The 18,946-nt window shown below is 58.7% G+C and overlaps 1 protein-coding gene across 1 annotated transcript in view; it reads left to right on the forward strand.

Annotated features, from left to right (window-relative positions):
• The window catches only part of DNAH1 (dynein axonemal heavy chain 1), a 77,096-nt gene that overhangs the window by 43,441 nt on the left and 14,709 nt on the right, over window positions 1–18,946 (forward strand). Inside the window, exons 28-52 of the mRNA XM_027522338.1 lie at window positions 241–354; window positions 1,088–1,276; window positions 1,559–1,664; window positions 2,139–2,252; window positions 2,695–2,844; window positions 4,299–4,385; window positions 4,521–4,707; window positions 5,553–5,644; window positions 6,172–6,326; window positions 7,585–7,762; window positions 8,463–8,657; window positions 8,745–8,864; window positions 9,091–9,249; window positions 9,417–9,524; window positions 10,637–10,777; window positions 10,921–11,081; window positions 11,469–11,626; window positions 11,922–12,095; window positions 12,829–12,867; window positions 13,958–14,136; window positions 15,397–15,627; window positions 16,269–16,465; window positions 16,872–17,007; window positions 17,930–18,138; window positions 18,370–18,541. Coding sequence (XP_027378139.1) covers window positions 241–354; window positions 1,088–1,276; window positions 1,559–1,664; window positions 2,139–2,252; window positions 2,695–2,844; window positions 4,299–4,385; window positions 4,521–4,707; window positions 5,553–5,644; window positions 6,172–6,326; window positions 7,585–7,762; window positions 8,463–8,657; window positions 8,745–8,864; window positions 9,091–9,249; window positions 9,417–9,524; window positions 10,637–10,777; window positions 10,921–11,081; window positions 11,469–11,626; window positions 11,922–12,095; window positions 12,829–12,867; window positions 13,958–14,136; window positions 15,397–15,627; window positions 16,269–16,465; window positions 16,872–17,007; window positions 17,930–18,138; window positions 18,370–18,541 — 3,751 coding nt within the window. The remainder of the gene's footprint in view (window positions 1–240; window positions 355–1,087; window positions 1,277–1,558; window positions 1,665–2,138; window positions 2,253–2,694; window positions 2,845–4,298; window positions 4,386–4,520; window positions 4,708–5,552; window positions 5,645–6,171; window positions 6,327–7,584; window positions 7,763–8,462; window positions 8,658–8,744; window positions 8,865–9,090; window positions 9,250–9,416; window positions 9,525–10,636; window positions 10,778–10,920; window positions 11,082–11,468; window positions 11,627–11,921; window positions 12,096–12,828; window positions 12,868–13,957; window positions 14,137–15,396; window positions 15,628–16,268; window positions 16,466–16,871; window positions 17,008–17,929; window positions 18,139–18,369; window positions 18,542–18,946) is intronic.

Genomic DNA, 18,946 nt, shown 5'->3' on the forward strand with positions numbered 1-18,946 from the left:
CCACATCCATCCGCAGGCCAGAGCAGCAGCAGGAGTGGGCAGGGCAGGGTGGAGAGTCAGCTACAAGAGGCTGGAGCTGACCTCAATGCCCGGGGGAAGCCGGGTGTGCCACGATGCCCTCATTTCCCCAAAGAACCACCTCTTAAAAAAAAAAAAAAGAACCACCTCTCCTCAACCATGTACCCTGCCCAGTGGCCCGTGGTCCACATGCCCTGGGAACCCATCTCCCTGCAATGCCAGGTACTACTGGATGAATAACAACCTGTACATCCGGGCTGTGAATGCCGAGTTCATCTACGGCTACGAGTACCTTGGCAACAGCGGTAGGCTGGTGATCACGCCCCTCACGGACAGGTGAGCGCCCCCTCCCCACGCCCTCTCCCACACTGGCTGGCCCAGGAGTCCAGGACCCACAGAGTGCAGTTCATCTGTGATGAACCAGACAGTCAAACATTAGGAGCTCAGCTTTGGGGCTTGTTTAACTGTCTCTTGCTCGTCATGGGCTTCATGACCTTGGGCGGGTGGCTCAAGCCCCCTGTGCCTCAGTTTCCTCTGCAGCCTCCTCTGGGCAGTCAGGAGAGTTTCTTGAGCTGCCGTGTAAAGCTCTTAGCACCTGTGTGGTGCTCAGTAAGCATCAAGTGGGCGTGGGCTTTACGGGTTTTATCAGTCAGATCTTCCTTTCACCATAACAGAGCAGCTGATCTTGAGAGAAACAGGGGGCAAGTCCCTTGACAAAGTGAACACTTCTTCCTAAAGCCCTCAGTTGCTTCCTCTGGCTGCCTGTATTTAGCAGCAACTGAATTCTCAAGCTGGGTTTTGAGGAATAAAAGGAAGAGTGACCAGAGGTCAGCCATCTGGCAGGTCCCTGAGTCTGCAGGGCCATGGGGTGGGGAGCACTGGTCAGGTGGCTGAGGGCTCCAGACCGGTTCCCTGCAGCCAGGGCTGGGCGTGCTTGGCGCCCTCAGCACGCGGAGGGGCAGGAGTCACCCCTCCCCGGGGCCCAAGACAGCGGAGGGTGGGGCTCTCTCGAGTCTGTGGGACTCCTGAGAAGGTGCAGGGCCCCGCCCCTCACCTCTCACCCCCTCAGGTGCTACCTGACCCTGACTGGGGCCCTGCACCTCAAGTTTGGGGGCGCCCCAGCTGGCCCAGCTGGTACAGGGAAAACTGAGACCACAAAAGACCTGGGCAAGGCCTTGGCCATCCAAACCGTTGTGTTCAACTGCTCCGACCAGCTCGACTTCATGGCCATGGGCAAGTTCTTCAAGGGCCTGGCCAGGTGAGGCTGGGTGTGCGGGTGGCACAGACAGGGCAGGGAGGCCGCGCTCTTGCGGGGACCCTGCCCCAAGAGGAGCCTAGCGGGGTGCTGGAGGGGGTGGGGCGGAACAACAGGAGTCGAGGCCTGGCCCCTGGCGGCACTGGGAAGGGGTACGGCTGGTGGGGCTGTGGCTGAGCTGACCGAGATGGCCACAGAGGCAGCAGTGGTCGCCTCCCAGCAGGGGCCCTTGGAGGTGCCAGGGGGGCTCTGAACTCATATGCCTCTGCGATGTTTTCCCCTCAGTGCTGGCGCCTGGGCCTGCTTCGATGAGTTCAATCGCATTGATATCGAGGTGCTGTCTGTGGTGGCCCAGCAGATCACCACCATCCAGAAGGCGCAGCAACAGCGGGTGAGTTCTGGGGCAGCCTTCCCTCCACGTCTCCTGTAACTGACCACCTTTTCACTTCAACTGTACCCACCCCGCCCATGCTGCCTTGCAACCCCCCTACACTGGCGGGATGGGAAACCAGGCGTTTGGGCCTCTGCCCTGAGCCCAGCCTCTCTCATCTCACAGGGAACTGGGCATTCCCCCAACCACCTAGCAGAGCTGTCTGTGAGGGGACTTTTGTAGCCAGCCAGGGAGCCCCGTATCCTTACCCCATCCTGGGGGTGGAAGTAGATGTGTGAAGACCTCAGGGAGCTGGGAGCTGGGAGGCCAGAGGTCGCCACTGGGACCAGAGGTCTTAGGCCAGATCCTGGGAGAAGAGCCAATCCATGGTCAAGGGTCAATCCAGGCTGACCTGTTATAGCCAGGACCATCAGTGGGATGAGGGGACCATCCAGAGCATGGGATGGGTGTGCCAAGCCCTCCCCACCCCCGCAGGTGGAGCGCTTCATGTTTGAAGGCGTCGAGATCCCACTCGTGCCGTCTTGTGCTGTGTTTATCACCATGAATCCGGGATACGCTGGCCGCACTGAGCTGCCTGATAACCTGAAGGTGAGTTCAGGCCTGGGTTGGTCTGGAAGGCTGCTCAGGGCACTGGGAAACAGCGGAGCTGTGGCCTGGGCTCAGAGATGCTCACATGCTTATGCAGGGACACAGCTGCTGGACATCAGGGACTGTGCTTCCCCATGGCAGCCCTCCTGCCCAGGGATCCCCCAGCCATGGAGAGGAAGGGCCAGGCTTGTCCTCAGGGCCTGGGAGAAGGCAAGGGCAGGTTCACGTCAACACAGAGGACTGGTTTCTAACGGGCATAGGGATCCACCCATAGGGGAGTACAAGCCTCAGCTATGGCAGGCGCAGTGGAGAGAGGATCCAAGTGCTGGCAAGGGAGGAGGGCAGTGGAGCCGCCTTCTGAGGACCAGACAGTCCAGAAAGTGGGTGATGCTCTGGGAGGGGAGGTCGGCCTCTCCATTCACGCAGATACTCTGTGCCCCAGGCACTCTTCCGGCCCGTGGCCATGATGGTTCCGGATTATGCCATGATTGCGGAGATTTCTCTCTACTCCTTTGGCTTCAACGAGGCCAATGTGCTGGCCAAGAAGATCACGACCACCTTCAAGCTGTCCTCTGAGCAGCTCAGTTCCCAGGTGAGATCCTGCCCGGAGCAGGTTCCAGGGTCTGGGAGCTGCTGTCTTCTCCCTGCAACCCTCCGAGGTAGGAATCACGCCCCCACTTCTCAGCTGAGGACACTGAGGCCCGAAGCAGCCAGGAGCCTGGCCAGGCTCACGTGTGTGCAGGGGAGCTGGAGCAGGAGCCAGGAACAGATGGCCACCTGGGCTAGTGCAGGTGCAAGGAGGGTTGGCCAGTAAGGGCCCAAGCGCCACACAGCCAAGGCTGGGGAGCAGGCGTACCTAGGTTGCATGGGACCAGAGGGAGACAGCCAGCCCCACCTCCCCTGGAGCCTCCCAGCAGGAGGGCTTGCCCCTCGGTGAGCTGGGCCTGCATCTAGGGGTAGGTGCTACTGGTTCAGGCACCGGGGCTGGTGGATGAGCTTTCCATTTGGGCTCCTGTCTCAGGCAGGCTGCCCCTTTACAGTAGCAGAGATGAGCCCCGACCCTGGGCTCAGATGCTACCGGCTTCGTTTCTTAATGGTCCCAGAAATAAGTCTCTGTTGTCACCCTCATGGGCCCTCTCTAGGTGACCTGTTCATGCATGAACAGCCATCCCTGTGGCTTGGGAGACTATACTTGCCTTTGGCCCGGTGTTTTTGGTACCAAAAACCATGGGCTAGAAGAGCAATCTATTGCTAGGAGAAAGAGCAGCTCCCCACAGGGTGCATCATGGTGTCAGCACCTCCACACACCCTTCTTTCTAACTGTCTGCTTTCAAAAATGCCCCCACCAATCTCCAGTAACAGAGCCACTATCCCCCACACAGTTCTGGAAAGTGCTCACCCCTTCCCAAGTGCTGATGACCCGAAGCCAAGCCCAGTCTTTGCATCCAGCTCCAAGCCCAAGATTTCTGGGGAACATGCTGGTCTGTGGGTTGGGCCCAGGTGTATGTAGCCTCATGGTCTGACACCATGGGGCAAAACGATGAGCTTGATATTTCCATCACACCTGCTGTATAATGGAGAGAGATGGACCCAGCGGCAAAAGTGGGAAAAGCCATGGTAGCGTGGTCAAGAGGGTGGGTCTGGAGAGAGGTGATGTGTGTTAAAAGGGAAACTCCTTCATTCTCACTGTAAATAAAACCTGAGTGCCTCCCTGCCCTTGGCGCTGTGCTGGGTGGGACCGCAGGGACTGGGCCGTGACGAAGGCAGACACCTCACCCTCAGGGGCCAGGAGGCAGGCAGGGTGCTCTCTCTGGTAAATGGAGAGAGCGGCTGGGGCAGTGAAGTAGAGACAGCAGAGGAGTGCGAAGTGCAGTGCCCAGCCCAGGCTGGGGTGTGTGAGCGGGTGCTGACAGCCTGCAGGGGGAGCAACATCAGCCACGAGCTGGGCGATGAGGCCCAGCCAGGTGTCAGGTGGGAGGCTGAGTGCTCCCCAGAAGCCCCAAGAGGGACAATGCCCACCGCCCCTCTTCTTTTTGGTGGTGACAGGACCACTATGACTTCGGGATGAGAGCCGTGAAGACTGTGATCTCAGCTGCTGGGAACCTTAAGCGAGAAAACCCCAGCATGGACGAGGTGAGCTCCATTCAAAGAGGTGCCCGAGGGCTCCAGGGGAGCTCTGGTGGTGGGGGTCTTGGGGGGTGGGCGGTCCAGGAGGGCTCCGGAGCAGCTTGAGGGTCGAGGGTCATCTGACCTGGGCCTCTGCTGCAGGAGCTGATTTGCCTCCGGGCCATCCGAGACGTGAATGTGCCCAAGTTCCTGCAGGAGGACCTCAAGCTCTTCTCTGGGATCGTGTCTGACCTGTTCCCCACCATCAAGGAGGAGGAGACTGACTACGGCATCCTGGACAAGGCCATCCGCAAGGCCTGCGAGAAGAGCAACCTGAAGGACGTGGACGGTGCGCCCTGGCCCTGCCCCGCAGTCCTGTGGGCACCAGAAGAGGGCTAGGTCCAGCTGTGCCAGGCTCGCAGTCCAGCCTCAGGGTCCCTCACACCTGGCCAAGCATGCTGCGGGCTGGGGCTCTGTGCCCCTGTCTCCACTGGGACCCTTCAAGTGATGGGAGCTGAAGAAAAACTTTCACCTTCATTCTCACATTCAACACTTCTGACACCAGAGGTGTGGGGTTTTACCTCAAACTCATCTGTTCTCTAACACGCCTGAGTGTTCCACAGGTCAGTTCAAATCTGACACGAATCAGGGTCAGCACAGACCCCACATTCTAAGGGCTCAGTTCCACAAGACTGCACCCCCTTCAGACACCAGTCATGAGTGTGAGGTCCCCAGGTTACCCACAGCTTCTGTTCTGCTTGGCTACAGATCACAGGTTCCCATGCCCCCCTCCTCAGGCTTGATCATTTGCTAGAACAACTCACAGAACTCAGGGAAACAGGAATGTTTGCTGGTTTATTGTTTAAAAAAGGATGTGATAATGATAAAGGATACAGGTAACAGCAGGATAAAGGGCTACACGGGGTGAGGTCTGTCCCTATGGAGTTGGGGTGAGTCGCCCTCCCGGCCTGTGAAGGTGCTCATCGACCTGGAAGCTCTCCAAACCCTCCGTGCTCATGGAGGCTCAGGGCTTCACAGGCCTCGTGAGGTAGGAACTACTGCCACCCCATTTCACAGAGGAGGAAACTGAGGCGCAGGGAGTGAGGTAACCCACCAGAGGTCACAGCGAACTAGTGGCAGAGCCAGGATCTAAGCCCCTACTCTGACCCCGGGCCCCCTGCCATGTCCCTCCAGGATTCCTGACCAAGTGTATCCAGCTCTACGAGACCACGGTGGTGCGGCACGGCCTCATGCTCGTCGGGCCCACAGGCTCCGGCAAGAGTAACGTAAGCGTCCCCTGTGCTGGACTGTAGGTCCTTGCTGGTTTTCTACTTTATTTATTTGGGTGTGCCAAGTCTTCGTTGCATCGTGTGGGATCTAGTTCCCTGACCAGGTATCAAATGCAGGCCCCCTGTATTGGGAGCGCAGAGTCTTAGCCACTGGACTACTAGAGAAGGCCCTGATTATCTGCTTTAAATATAGCAGTGTGTACATGTCAGTCCCAAACTCCCAATCTACCCCTCCCCCTCGCCCTTCCCCTCTGGCAAACATAAATTCGTTCTCTATATTCTAACATAAAATAAAAATTTTAAAAAGAAAAAAAAAGAGAGTAACTTAAGTGGAGCCAAGCTGGGTGGCCCAGTGCCCACACAGTGGGCCTGAGGGCAGGGCAGCCTCAGCAGCAGGGGTCTTGGCCCCCGCTTGTGCCTCCTGGGCCTTTAGAATACCCTGCTGCTCCCTGAGGCCCATAGCCCGTGCCAGCCCTGCTCTCCAGGGAGCTTGGAGGCTCACTCTTGGCTGGCCATTTCCCCAGTGTTACAGAGTCCTGGCCGCCGCCATGACGTCACTGAAAGGGCAGCCGTCCATCAGCGGCGGTGTGTACGAGGCCGTCAGCTACTACGTGCTCAACCCCAAGTCCATCACCATGGGACAGTTGTATGGGGAGTTTGACCTGCTCACCCATGAGTGGTGAGTGGCCCGGGACCCTTCCAGTGACCGCCGTGCTCCTAAACCTCTGCAGCCTGTGGGTCCCTGGCCCCCTCCCTCCCCCAGCTGAGTGGGAGATTGGGAGCTCTGGCTCTGGAGCCCAACTTCCTGGGACTCTTGGCACCAGTGTGCTTCCTCACTGAGTGCCGCATCTCATCCCCCCAACCCCGGACCTTTGTCCCTCACCTGCAAAGTCGGGATAAAAATACGGGAGATGGCTGGGACAGTGTAGCACATGGCAAGCACTCAGGAAAAGTTGATGATTATTGTCAGCACCCACGAGAGCTGGTGCTCCCTCTTCGGGGCCTGTGCTCCCAGGCCGAGGTGTGCATTTTAGGGGGAAGTGCATGGAGCTGACTAGAGGCCCACCAGTCAGCACTAGAAGGTTTTCTCTGGGGCTATTCTGTTTTTCCAGAGGAGTCTCCAGTCTCCTGCTGGGGTGTCTTCTTCTTGGTCCCAGTGTTCTGGGAACCCAGTGGGGAATGGGCACTGGAGAAGGGCAGTCACCTGTCTTTCTGAACATGGGCCTGTCCAGCTTCCCCCGTTTCTGGTGAAGGGTCTCAATCACAGCCACTCCAGGCTCTTATGTGGGCAGGTTGGGGTCCGGGGACCAGATCAGAAAAATGCCCTTCGACCCACCCACTTCCCTCGCATTTGGTGCCTCTGAAGTCTGAGCCTTCCTGGGTCTGTGGCAGGAACTAGATACTCTTGTGACTCTGCTTTCTCTGAGAGGTCATTTACCCCTTCTCCACCTCTGTGCATCTTCTGGGCCCATGTGGGCCTCTACTTCTGTGTTCCCTCCTCCCCATCTTCCTTTTCTTTTGAGGGTATCACTTTCCATCTTCTTTTAATGTAACTTTAGTGAGGACTCAGCAGGAAGAGGAGAGCATGGCAACCCACTCCAGTATTCTTGCCTGGAGAATCCCCACGAACAGAGAAGCCTGGTGGGCTACTGTCTATGGGGTCACAAAGAGTCAAACATGACTGAATGACTAAGCACAGCACAGCAGGGAGAGAATAGAACCACACGTTTTCATTATATCATACTACACCAAAAAGTCCTATTTTCCCTACTATAATTTTTAAATGAATGAAGGTACTTAAGACAAAAAAAAAAAAAACGCAGAGCAGGACCAGCCTGGATCCAGGTTTCCCTGGGAGACAGCTGTGCCCTTCCTCCCTGGCACCCACGGCCCTCCGCCTCCAGTGCCCACAGCCCTCTCCTCCCTGGTGGCTGCAGGACAGATGGGATCTTCTCCTCCCTCATCCGGATGGGGGCCATCACCTCCGACACCAGCAAGAAGTGGTACATGTTCGATGGGCCAGTGGACGCCGTCTGGATTGAGAACATGAACACGGTGCTCGACGACAACAAGAAGCTGTGCCTCAGCTCTGGGGAGATCATCAAGCTCACAGAGGTCCGTCTGCCTGTCCACTCACCCCGCTGTCCTCTGCAACTGGGTGGGCCCAGGGGCCACACCAGGCTGGCCAAGCCTCACCACCCCCCCCACCCCGCACCCTTTCCTCTCCGGGCTGCGGCACCCTCCCCATCCCCAGGCTCCTGTACCTGAGGCACGTCCCGCACAGCTGCTTGGTGCTTCCCTTGCAGCAGACCCACTTTCTGCAATGCTCTCAGCTCAGGACAAACACCTCAGTCTTAGCTGATACTGCTCTGTGCTCCCCAGGCCCACTCACAGCCATTTTGGCCCAGATTGGCTCAGGCATCCTGGCAATGTGCCTGGAGTCTGGGGTACAGGTGGTACAGAGGCCAGTGTGACCCTGTGTCCAGGTACACAGGTTGGGGGCTCTGGAGCAGAGCACACAGCTCCCATCAGATCTCCCAAGGGCTCCAGGGACCCCAAAATGCCCTGACCCCAGGCTGGCCAGACGGCTTCCAGGAACCTCCTGACTTAGACTCCTCCCCGAGGCTCCAGCAAGAGCCACATGATCAGCTGAGGCCCAAGGGTTCCTGTCTTTGCCCCTACCCCAGCACTGAGCCTGGCCCACCACCTGCCCCGGGGCCTGCCCACTGTTGCAGGACGGGCAGCCCCTCCCCATGGCCCCACAGCCCTTTCCCCTGCCCTGGGGGCCAGCAGCTCATGCAGTTCATCTCGGCAGGCGATGACCATGATGTTCGAGGTGCAAGACCTGGCGGTGGCCTCCCCAGCCACAGTATCCCGCTGCGGCATGGTGTACCTGGAACCCAGCATCCTGGGGCTCATGCCCTTTGTCGAGTGCTGGCTGAGGCGTATCCCTGCCTTACTCAGGCCCTTTGAGGAGCAGTTCAAGTCCCTCTTTATCTCCTTCCTGGAGGTGAGGGAGCCACAGTGTGCTGGCCCAGGTGGGGGCAGCCGGGTGCTATGCCAACAGCCACAAGAGTGGGGTGCCCATCCTCTGCAGGAGTCCCTTGCTTTCGTCCGGTCCTCGGTGAAGGAGGTGATCGCCTCAACCAACAGCAACCTGACCACGAGTCTCCTCAAGCTGCTGGACTGCTTCTTCAAGCCCTTCCTGCCCAAAGAAGTGAGACTCTGAGTTGTGGACTGCAGCCTGCTCCTTCCTGCCCTGCTTGCCTCACCCAAGGGCCCCAAATCCCAAGTCCAGCTTCCTGGAAGAGAGAATCGGATTGGCTCACATGGTTCATGGGACACCCCCGTCCAGTCTGCTGCAGAGGCCAAGGGACGACCCCCACCCCCACCCCCCCTGGCTTCCTCAGGTCGCTCAGTTCTGTTCCCGCCTCTGTCCCCAGGGCCTCAAGAAGATGCCGCCCGAGAAGCTGAGCCGCATCCCTGAGCTGATCGAGCCCTGGTTCATCTTCTCCCTCATCTGGAGTGTGGGTGCCACGGGGGACAGCACCAGCCGTAACAACTTCAGCCACTGGCTCAGGATCAAAATGAAGACGGAAAACGTGAGAGGCAGCCGCCCCTGGGCTGGGCTCCAAGGGCTGGGACGTGTATGCTGAATGCTGGGTGTTGTGGGGCTGTCCCCCAGGCCCAGGGCCCCAGGGACAACAAGTAGCCACGTAAGCGACTGGGCCTCATCACCTGTTTTTTTTCCCCCCCTGATCCCTCGCAGGTGGCCTTGCTCTTCCCAGAGGAGGGGCTGGTGTTTGATTATAGGCTGGAGGACGGTGGCATCAGCAGCACCAGTGATGACGACGACGAGGAGGAGGAGGGCAAGCAGGTGACGGAGGCCTGGTCCCAGGACCAGCACGGGGAGCAGGGAGGGGAGGGAGGCGGTCAGGTGGTAGCTGTCCTACTCAATGGCTGCAGAGAGGAGGCCTTGCTGATGGCCACAGGTGTCATACTGGGGTTATTTGCGTCATCTCGTGAATCCTCACAGACCCACAGGGTGGTTACTAGTGGGTCCATTTCCCAAACAAGGAAACTGGGACTCAGAACAGTCATACCCAGCTAGTCGGTGTCAGAGCTGGCCTTGAACCTGGGACTGGGGGATGACAGAGTGCCTCCCTTCTCAACCATGTGCACTGCCTGTCCCATCTTGCTGCTGAGCCCAGGGATTCATCAACTTGGTTCTACTTAAGAGCCCCATTTGCCCAGGGGTGGGGCTCCCCAAGAGTGGAGGAGTAAGCCCCCATGGCCTGTCTCAGTGTCCCCATCACTCCTCTCAGCCAGCAAGGGCTCCATGAACCTACCCTCGTGGCATCAGGACCCCAGCCCAGAAGGAGGAGTGGCCAGAGAGGCACCTCAGAGGTGGTCGCCACACACGGTCCTGCTGGGGGTCTCACACATGAGTCTAACCATCAGTGCCATCCCCAGTGGGACATGTTGATTTGACCACAGAGAGGAAGGTCTACAAGTTGAGTCAGGGCTGTGGGTGGGTGAAGGGATTCGTGCAGTTGGGGATGGCAGGGGAGACCAGGCCAGGTGACTTCTCAGTATCCAGGTGATGCCAGTCCCACAGTTGTGGCCCCCATAGGCTTGGGAAGCCTAAAGTTAACAGCAAAGAGCTTTGCATTCTGGGTTGTCCAGTTCCCGGAGGACTTCCCTCATATGCAGAGACCCAGAGACTGGCCCCACTGGAGGTAAACTGGATGCGGTGAAGCCTTCACTTGGGCAGCTGTGTGCAGAGAGCCCCGGATTCCTGGAGGTTTGTTCCGGGAGTCCCCCACCCTGTGCGTAAAGCAGGGCAGAGGGACTCCTATTTCTACCAGGAGCAGCCCCTCCGCTGGACCCTCTTGCCCGACCGTGCAGCTCCTTGCCCTCTTGGTACACTCAGCCTGGACGGGAACGAGGAGAGGTTTCAGGCCCGGCCTGTGCCTCCTGTGGTTCCAGGTCGCCTGGGTGAAGTGGATGGACTCCTCCACCACATTCACCATGATGCCAGACACCAACTACTGCAGCATCATCGTGCCAACCACGGACACCATCCAGATGTCCTACCTGCTAGACATGCTGCTCACCAACCACAAGCCCGTGAGTGCCCCCGCCACCCCAGCACCCCCTCACCCCAAGGCCTAGGCCGGCAGTGACCGGCCTCCCGCACTGACAGGGCAGCAGCTCCCACTGCGCATCGGGCCCTGTGAGGACGCTCTGACCCCGTGACCCCCCTCTCCTAGGTGCTGTGCATCGGGCCCACAGGCACAGGGAAGACCCTCACCATCTCCAACAAGCTCCTCAAAAACCTGCCTCTGGAATACATCAGCCACTTCCTCACCTTCTCTGCCCGCACCTCGGCCAACCAAACGCAGGACCTCATCGACAGCAAGCTGGACAAGAGGCAAGCCCCTGGCTCCTTCCGGGGTCCCCATGTCCCCCAGCCTGGCTCAGCCAGCTTCTGTGTCCCCTCCCCTCCTGGGTGGGCCCTAGGTGCCCTTGTACCCTTCTTCTATCAGGATTCCCCTGAGCCCATCTGTGGGCACCCTCCCTGGGCCGGGCACTTGGGTAGGGCTTGTTATCCGTCTGCCTGGAGGCAAGACTCAGGGCAGCCAGATGTGATGTCCCAGGACACTCAGAATGTGACAAGGAGCTCCTCAAGAGGCCCAGCGATCTGGGGGAGGCTGAAGTCAGTGAGGGCCTCCCAGAGGTGGAGCTGCCATCCTGCAGCCTTGGACTCCCTGAGCACCTGGTGCCGTGTGCCCTGGGCTCACACAGCCCCTCCCCGCAGGCGGAAAGGTGTGTTCGGGCCGCCCCTGGGGCGCAACTTCATCTTCTTCATCGATGACCTGAACATGCCAGCCTTGGAGACCTATGGCGCCCAGCCACCCATTGAGCTGTTGCGCCAGTGGATGGACCACGGCGGCTGGTATGACCGCAAGATCATCGGTGCGTGTGTTCAGCCTGGGCCAGGGGATGGGGTGGGGTGTGCTGACTCATAGAGGGTCCACAAAAGTGTCCTAATCTCTTTTAAAAGCAAGGGGAAAATGAACATTTTCCCAGAGCATTTAAAATGTATGATGTTAACGCGTTTGTCTATATTACTAATGCTGTTGTAAAGTATAACTAAAAAAAAAATTTTTTTAATGGAGGAGGAGGCCCATGAAGGTGGAAGTGCTCAGGGCCTACAGAAGCCTTAATGTAGCCCCTGGCAGGGGCTTCTGACTTCCTACTCCCACTCCAGGAGCCTTCAAGCAGCTGGTGGACATCAACTTTGTCTGTGCCATGGGCCCCCCTGGTGGAGGCAGAAATGCCATCACCCCACGGTTGACCCGCCACTTCAACTACCTGTCCTTTGCTGAGATGGATGAGGTCAGCAAGAAGCGCATCTTCTCCACCATCCTGGGCAGTTGGGTGGGTAAGTACCAGGCAGGAGTGGGGGAGGCTGTGGGCTCCAGCAGAAGCCCAGGTCCAATGAGCCACGCTGGGAAGAGCGGGGTGGCTGAACCACTGGCTCCACCCTTTACTCAGCTCTGTTATCTTGGGCCAGTTCATGAACCTCTCTGGGCCAGAGTTTCTTCATCTAAAATGGGTGACAATATTAGTGCCCATCACCCCAAGTTGTGAAGGTTAAATAAGACACTGCATGTAGAGCATCTGGTATGAAGCTGGCACATGGAAACTGCTGAATATGTGATTTATACATATGCAAACATGTACGTTCACCCATATAAGCACACACACATATTTTAGAATCTCTGGTGGAGAGATGTTATTGATACTTTTGAACATGAGGAAATACCACCAAGATAGAGTGAACAAAGTGGTCCTCATCTTCCATGAGGCTTGAAGAAAGGTCCGCCCCAGGATGCAGTTTCCCCAACCAGTCCACTTCCCACCAAGAACACACTCTGACCTTTGAACTCCACTTGGCACTGTGCCAGGTGGTGGGTGAGGGGAGTCAGGCTTTCCCTCCTCTGGCCTGCCAGAGCTTGCCTCCATGCCCAGCTTAGGGGTGGGGCCGTGTGGCTCTGAGGAGGGGATGGTGGTCAGGGGCTGCTCTGGGGCTGCTCAGCTGGGAATAGCCGGTCAAGGTGGGCAGCAAGTGGCTCACCTAACTCTGAGCCCTTGTCTCTCCCTCCACCCTCTAGATGGACTCCTCGGAGAAAAGAGTTACCGGGAGCCCGTGCGTAAGTGTAGTGCCCAGTACCCTGGGCAGGGCCTGGAGGGGGCAAGGGCCCTTGTTCCAGGGGCAGCCCTGGACTCAAGTTGGATGTGGCTGAGGCTTGGGTCCCAGGGGCCACAGTGAGCCCTCCTCAGGCTCCTGTAGGGACCTCAGGACAGTGTCGGAGCAAAGGTCGCCCCGCACCGACAGCCTCCATAGGGTCAGTCACCTGTTGCGTGGCTGGTCAGGGCCTGGGCCCATGCCCATATGATAGTAGAAGCAAGGTGAGTGTCCCTCCTCCAGTTCTGGGCCTGCTTGGCCCCTCAGGGCTTCAGGTCTCTGTTCCTATACACTCTTGAACAAGGCCTCCCCAGCATTTATATCAAATGTCCCAACCCAGCTTATTCAGTCTCCTGTTAACTGGTCAGAGTCTGTCTTCCTCACCAAGAATGTCAGCTTACTGGGGTAAGAAGTGTGTCTGCGGGGGCCACCCCCTGTGCCCAGCACCTAAAACAGTCCCCATGTTAACAGAGGAGCCCATGTTAGGGCTAGTGAGCCCTTCTGCCCCTTCTTTGCCTTTTTTCCTCTTTGTGGAGGCTCCCTCTGCCCCAAATTCCCCCTGACAGAATTTTGGTTCCCAGCAAAAAACTGGATGGTTTTCAGAGCACAAGCAAATAGATTGTGTTAGTGGTAAAAATGCAAGGGGGTGATAAGCCCCCAAAGTCCTGGCTGAGCCCACGCTTCCACACCCACGGCAGTGCACTCCTTACCTCCATGTGGGCCATGCACCCCTCCCCATGCATGGCTCCAAGCAGCGCATTTCATCCAGGTCTGATCCCTTTAGTGTCTCCAATTCCACAACTGTATCCCAGCACCCCAACACAGGGACAGGCTAGGTCAGTGATAAAGATATAAAAGTGGGGCGCTCCCAGCGAGAGATTCCTCACCCCGTGGTGGGGGTCGCCAGGAAGACCTTGTCAGAGTTAGCATCTGAGAGGGCTGCGGGGGTGGGGGGTGGGCGGTCCAAGCCTGCAGGCTGGGGAAAGGCGTGTGCGGAGGACACAGCCCCGGATCTGCAGGGGCCGTGACCCAGGTCTGCTCTCCCGTTCCTTTAGCTGGGGCCCCCAACATCGCCCACTTCACGGATCCCCTCGTGGAAGCCACCATCATGGTGTACTCCACCATCACCTCCCAGCTGCTGCCCACCCCGGCCAAGTCCCACTACACCTTCAACCTGCGGGACCTCTCCAAGGTCTTCCAGGGAATGCTCATGGCCGACCCAGCCAAGGTCGAGGTGAGGACTGGTGGGCCCCCTCCCCAAGTGTCCAGTAGCGAGTGCCCACACTGCCCTCATGGTCCTCCCAGGACCCCAGTTTTAGGCCTTCCTGATCAACTCCTCAGCCTTGATCTGGTCAGGCCCTGCTGCTGGGGGCAGAACTTGGCATCAGCAGGTGCCAAGCCCCCAGGAGCTTCATGCAGCTGAGTCCCATCTTGCTGGTGAAATCCATGCCTAGGATAGTGGTTGTGATGGGGCCACACAAAAGCAGGAGCCAGGCCCTGGCAAGGCCTGGTGGGTTCCTGATGGCAGCCCAGGGTATGAGAAAACTGGGGGCAGAGTCCATGGGATGCCTTCTAGGAACCGAAGGTGCCAGGGGGAAGGAGCAGAAGTGCAGCAGGGGGCAGTGTCAAGGGTGCTGGGTGCCTGTGCAGCTCTGTGGCTGCAGCGAGAGAGAGTCCTGGAGGTGATGGGAGCCGGGGTTGGGGAGGGTGCAGATGTGCACTTTGGAATGGGGGATGGATGGGTCAGTGTGTGCGGGCCCGATGTCTAAGGGACAGGGTGAACAGGAAGGAAACTAGCCATAGCCCTCCAAGCTCCAGGCAAAGGGGTCGAGAGAAGAGCCTGGGGGCTTCCTGAGGCTGGTCCCATCACCCGGGGAGAGGCGGGCAAGTCAGCATGGACGTGGCAGCAGGATGTGGACAGTGTCAGAGGGGGCTTGGGGGCCAAGTGAGGGGTTAGATGTGGGGTGTCAGGAAGGTTTAAGGAGTCAGGCATCCCTCCCAGGCTCTGGGTTTGGGGAGCTGTGGGGACTCTGAAAACTGTGCTAAGTCACTTCAGTCATGCCTGACTCTTTGTGACCCCATGGACTATAGCCTGCCAGGCTCTTCTGTCCAAGGGATTCTCCAGGCAAGAATACTGGAGCAGGTTGCCATTTCTTTCTTTCTCTGGGGGATCTTCCTGACCCAAGGATCAAACTTGAGTCTCTATGTCTCCTGTATTGGCAAGCGTGTTCTTTAACACTAGTACCACCTGGGAAGCCTGGGGTGAGGGGGGACCCTGAAGCTAAAGGAGCTGGGTGCCCAGCTGGCACAGCTGGGCCTAAAGCTGGGGGTGGCAGTGGGGAGACCAGGGCAGCAGTGTGTGGACTGCATCCTCCATGGGTCAGCAGACACTCAGGGTCCTGCTGGGTCCCAGTGGGAGAGCCAGGCCCAGGTCAGGGCCCCTGGGGCATTGAGAGGTGGCTGAGGGCGGGCACTGACGCCAGGGTGGCCGCAGGACAAGGTGCAGCTGCTGCGCCTGTGGTACCACGAGAACTGCCGCGTGTTCCGCGACCGCCTGGTGAACGACGAGGACCGTGGCTGGTTCGACAAGCTCCTGGAGAGCCACATGGATGAGTGGGAGGTGGGCTTTGAAGAGGTCTGCCCCTTCCAGCCCATCCTCTACGGGGACTTCATGTCGCCGGGCTCCGACGTCAAGTCCTACGAGCTCATCACCAATGAGAGGAAGGTGAGGGTCCTGCTGGGGCCCTAGCCCTGGGACCCCGGCCCTCTGTGGCCGCTGCTAAGAGACCAGCACCCTCTGACCAGAGGGTTGGACACTGGTCTGGAAGGCCAGCTCGGAGACTTCAGCAGTTGCCCCTCTGAGTCCCCATCTCCTCACCTGTCAAATGGATGCAGAAGGCCCCGCTTGGCCCTTTCCTGAGGGCAAGCCTATGGTTCAGCTGAGACTGGCTCCATAATTGGGGACCCGTTTGAGGGGCTGTCATCCACCCACAGAGCTGCAGCAGGGCCCCTGGGGCCACGAGTCTTGAGTCAAGACCCCAGGGTGGCAGGATGAAGCTGGAGTGGGTGGGGCTCCTGATGGTTTCTCCCCACAGAGATCCTCTCTAGTTCTCAGTAGCTCTCGTGGGGCCCCAGGTTGGTACATCCTGGGGAGCCCTGGAGGCAGCAGGCAGCTCTCTGACCCCACCCTCAGGCCTCGGTGTGTCGGACAGGTCAGGCCTCATTCACCCGGCATCTGAAGGCCCACCATCCCTCCATGCCAAAGGAGCACAGGGAAGGGGGGGATATCCTCCCTGTCGGGGGTGACAGGGCACACAGGGACAGGAGGAGGACCCAGCTGTTCTCATTCCCCGCCCCCCACCCCAGATGATGCAGGTGATCGAGGAGTACATGGACGACTACAACCAGATCAACACAGCCAAGCTGAGGCTGGTGCTCTTCATGGACGCCATGAGTCATGTCTGCCGCATCAGCCGCACCCTGCGCCAGGCGCTGGGCAACGCACTCCTCCTGGGCGTGGGCGGCAGCGGCCGCAGCTCCCTCACGAGACTGGCCTCGCACATGTGAGGGCCCCCAGGCATGGTGGGCGGTGGGTGGCTTGGGGCAGACTCATGTCCATCCCTGTCCTTCCTCATGTTCCGCACTGGGGCAGACCCACTTGGCCCACAGGCTTCTAGAAGGCCTGGGCTCCAAGGAGAGGCAGCAGCAGGGCCCTGTGATGCTGTGGGGAAGGCAGCGGGTAGCTGCAGGCATCCAGGGGGGCTTCCTGGAGGAGGTGGCCATGGGCCTTCTCTCTGAATCAGAGCTTGGCAGATGGAAGGGAAGGGCATTCCGGGCCGAGGGAGCAGCCTCAGCAAAGGCCTGGAGGCCAGAGAGCAGGTTGAGGGCCAAGGAGTCAGCAAGTCTGCCCAGGACGATAGCAGATGGCTCAAGTGAAGCCTTGAACTCTCTACCCAAACACTGTCTCAGGGCTGAGTTCGAGTGCTTCCAGATCGAGCTGTCTAAGAACTACGGCATGACGGAGTGGCGTGATGACGTCAAGAAGGTCTTGCTCAAGGCTGGCTTGCACAACCTGCCCATCACCTTCCTGTTCTCAGATACCCAGGTGCCACTACATGGGCAGTGGGCGGGGTCTGGGGTGAGCGGGATACCACTCACCCCAGCATGCCATCCAGAATGGTGGTCAGTCTTTTGAGTCCAGGTCCCTGTTAGTGGGGGTGGATCTTGGGAGGAATGGCTGTAAGATGGGCAGGGGGTCAAACCCAGCCTGTCAGAACGGGGGGGTGGTGGGCATAGATCATGGTTATCCCCAGAGGTAAAGAAGGCCCCTGGCGCCATGGCTGACCACAGGCAGAACCACACTCACTGGTCAATGGCTTCTGACCTCAAAGACCACAGGACTCCTACAGTGCTGGGCCCACGGCTTCCTTCCTAGGGCTACTCCATCTGGAGCTCCCTAGGTGTGAAGCCTCTTCCAGGGCTGAGAAGAGGAGAGGTTGTGGGTCCGGGACCTCAAGACAGACAGGGCAGCACTTCAACCTGACTGGCATTTGGGGTTGGGCTGAAACTGAAGCCCCAGAAGGCTCCCAGCCAGCCCTGCTCTTCTATCTGGGGCTCCCCTTATGTAGTCAGGTGAGAGAGGGTGCCTTCTGGCACTGGCCAGGCCCTGGCCATATGAGATAGGCAAGGACCTGTTTCTGCCTGTGGCCTGGTTTTCTCCGGTGGATTAAACTGTGAGATGTGGAGAGGCCCAGCAAGAGAGGAGGAAGACACTGCATGTCGCACCCAGGACCCAGGCCCTTCCATAGCCAAGCACCGATGTTCAGAGTCTCTGCTGCAGGGCGGGTCTGGGTGTGAGTCCTCGACCACGACTTGAGAGGTCACCTGTGTAACCCTGGGCTTCTCTGAGCCTAGAGGCACTGTCCGTGGAAGGGGTCTGCTGCTAAGGTTCAAGGAGACCAGGGTCGTGGAGCCCAACACCCCAGGGCCATCATCAAGGTTCATTTCCTCCACCCTGCTCTCCCCAGATCAAGAATGAGTCATTCCTGGAGGACATTAACAATGTCCTGAACTCGGGCGACATTCCCAACCTCTACAACATGGATGAGCAAGACCAGATCATGAACACCATGCGGCCGTACATCCAGGAGCAGGGCCTGCAGCCCACCAAGGCCAACCTCATGGCCGCCTACACTGGGCGTGTGCGCAGCAGCATCCACCTGGTGCTGTGCATGAGGTTTGGGCGGCCCCGCAGCCTCACGGGACAGTGGTTGGGGTGGGGGAGCACCCGGGCCTGCCATGCGGGGAAGTGGCCTGGGCCTGCCCGCCACGCCACTGGGCCCAGGCTGCTCTGCTCCTGTGTCCTGGCTCACACACCACAGGGCTGTCAAATGACCCTGGGTCCTGGGTTCCTGGAGGGTGGGGGGGTGTCAGTGTTTCAGGGCCTCATTTGAGCCCCTGCCCCCAGCCCCATTGGAGAGGTCTTCCGAGCTCGCCTGAGACAGTTCCCCTCCCTGGTCAACTGCTGTACCATTGACTGGTTTAATGAGTGGCCGGCAGAGGCCCTGGAGTCTGTGGCCATCATGTTCCTGAGTGAGATCCCAGAGCTGGATGCCACCCCCAAAGTAATTGAAGGACTGGTAGGTATCTTGGTGAGGAGAAAGCTCGTGTGAGGAGAGACTGTGTAGATTTGGGCTTGGGGTCACCAAGGTCTGGGTGAGAGTCCCAGGCGCACCGCTTATGGGAAGTCTCCAGGCAGCCAGCTTTACCTGTCTAAGCCTCAGTTTCCTCATCTGTATAATAGGAATATCACAAGGTGGTCACGGTGATGTAGGAGGCTGGACACACAGTTTCACAGTCACCATTATCCTATTCCCAGAGGGTTCCATAGCAGCATCTCTGAAGAGCCCCCTGATACAACCCAGAGACCACAGATGGGTGGGAGGGCTAGATATGTCTAGCCCAACCTAAGAAAGTGACGGTCACCTGAGGGCCAAGAGCTCAGATGAGCCCATTGCTGTTCAGCCATGCTGAGGCCTTGGGGA

The sequence above is a fragment of the Bos indicus x Bos taurus genome, chromosome 22, assembly GCF_003369695.1.
Source record: "Bos indicus x Bos taurus breed Angus x Brahman F1 hybrid chromosome 22, Bos_hybrid_MaternalHap_v2.0, whole genome shotgun sequence".
In the NCBI taxonomy this organism is placed as follows: domain Eukaryota; kingdom Metazoa; phylum Chordata; class Mammalia; order Artiodactyla; family Bovidae; genus Bos; species Bos indicus x Bos taurus.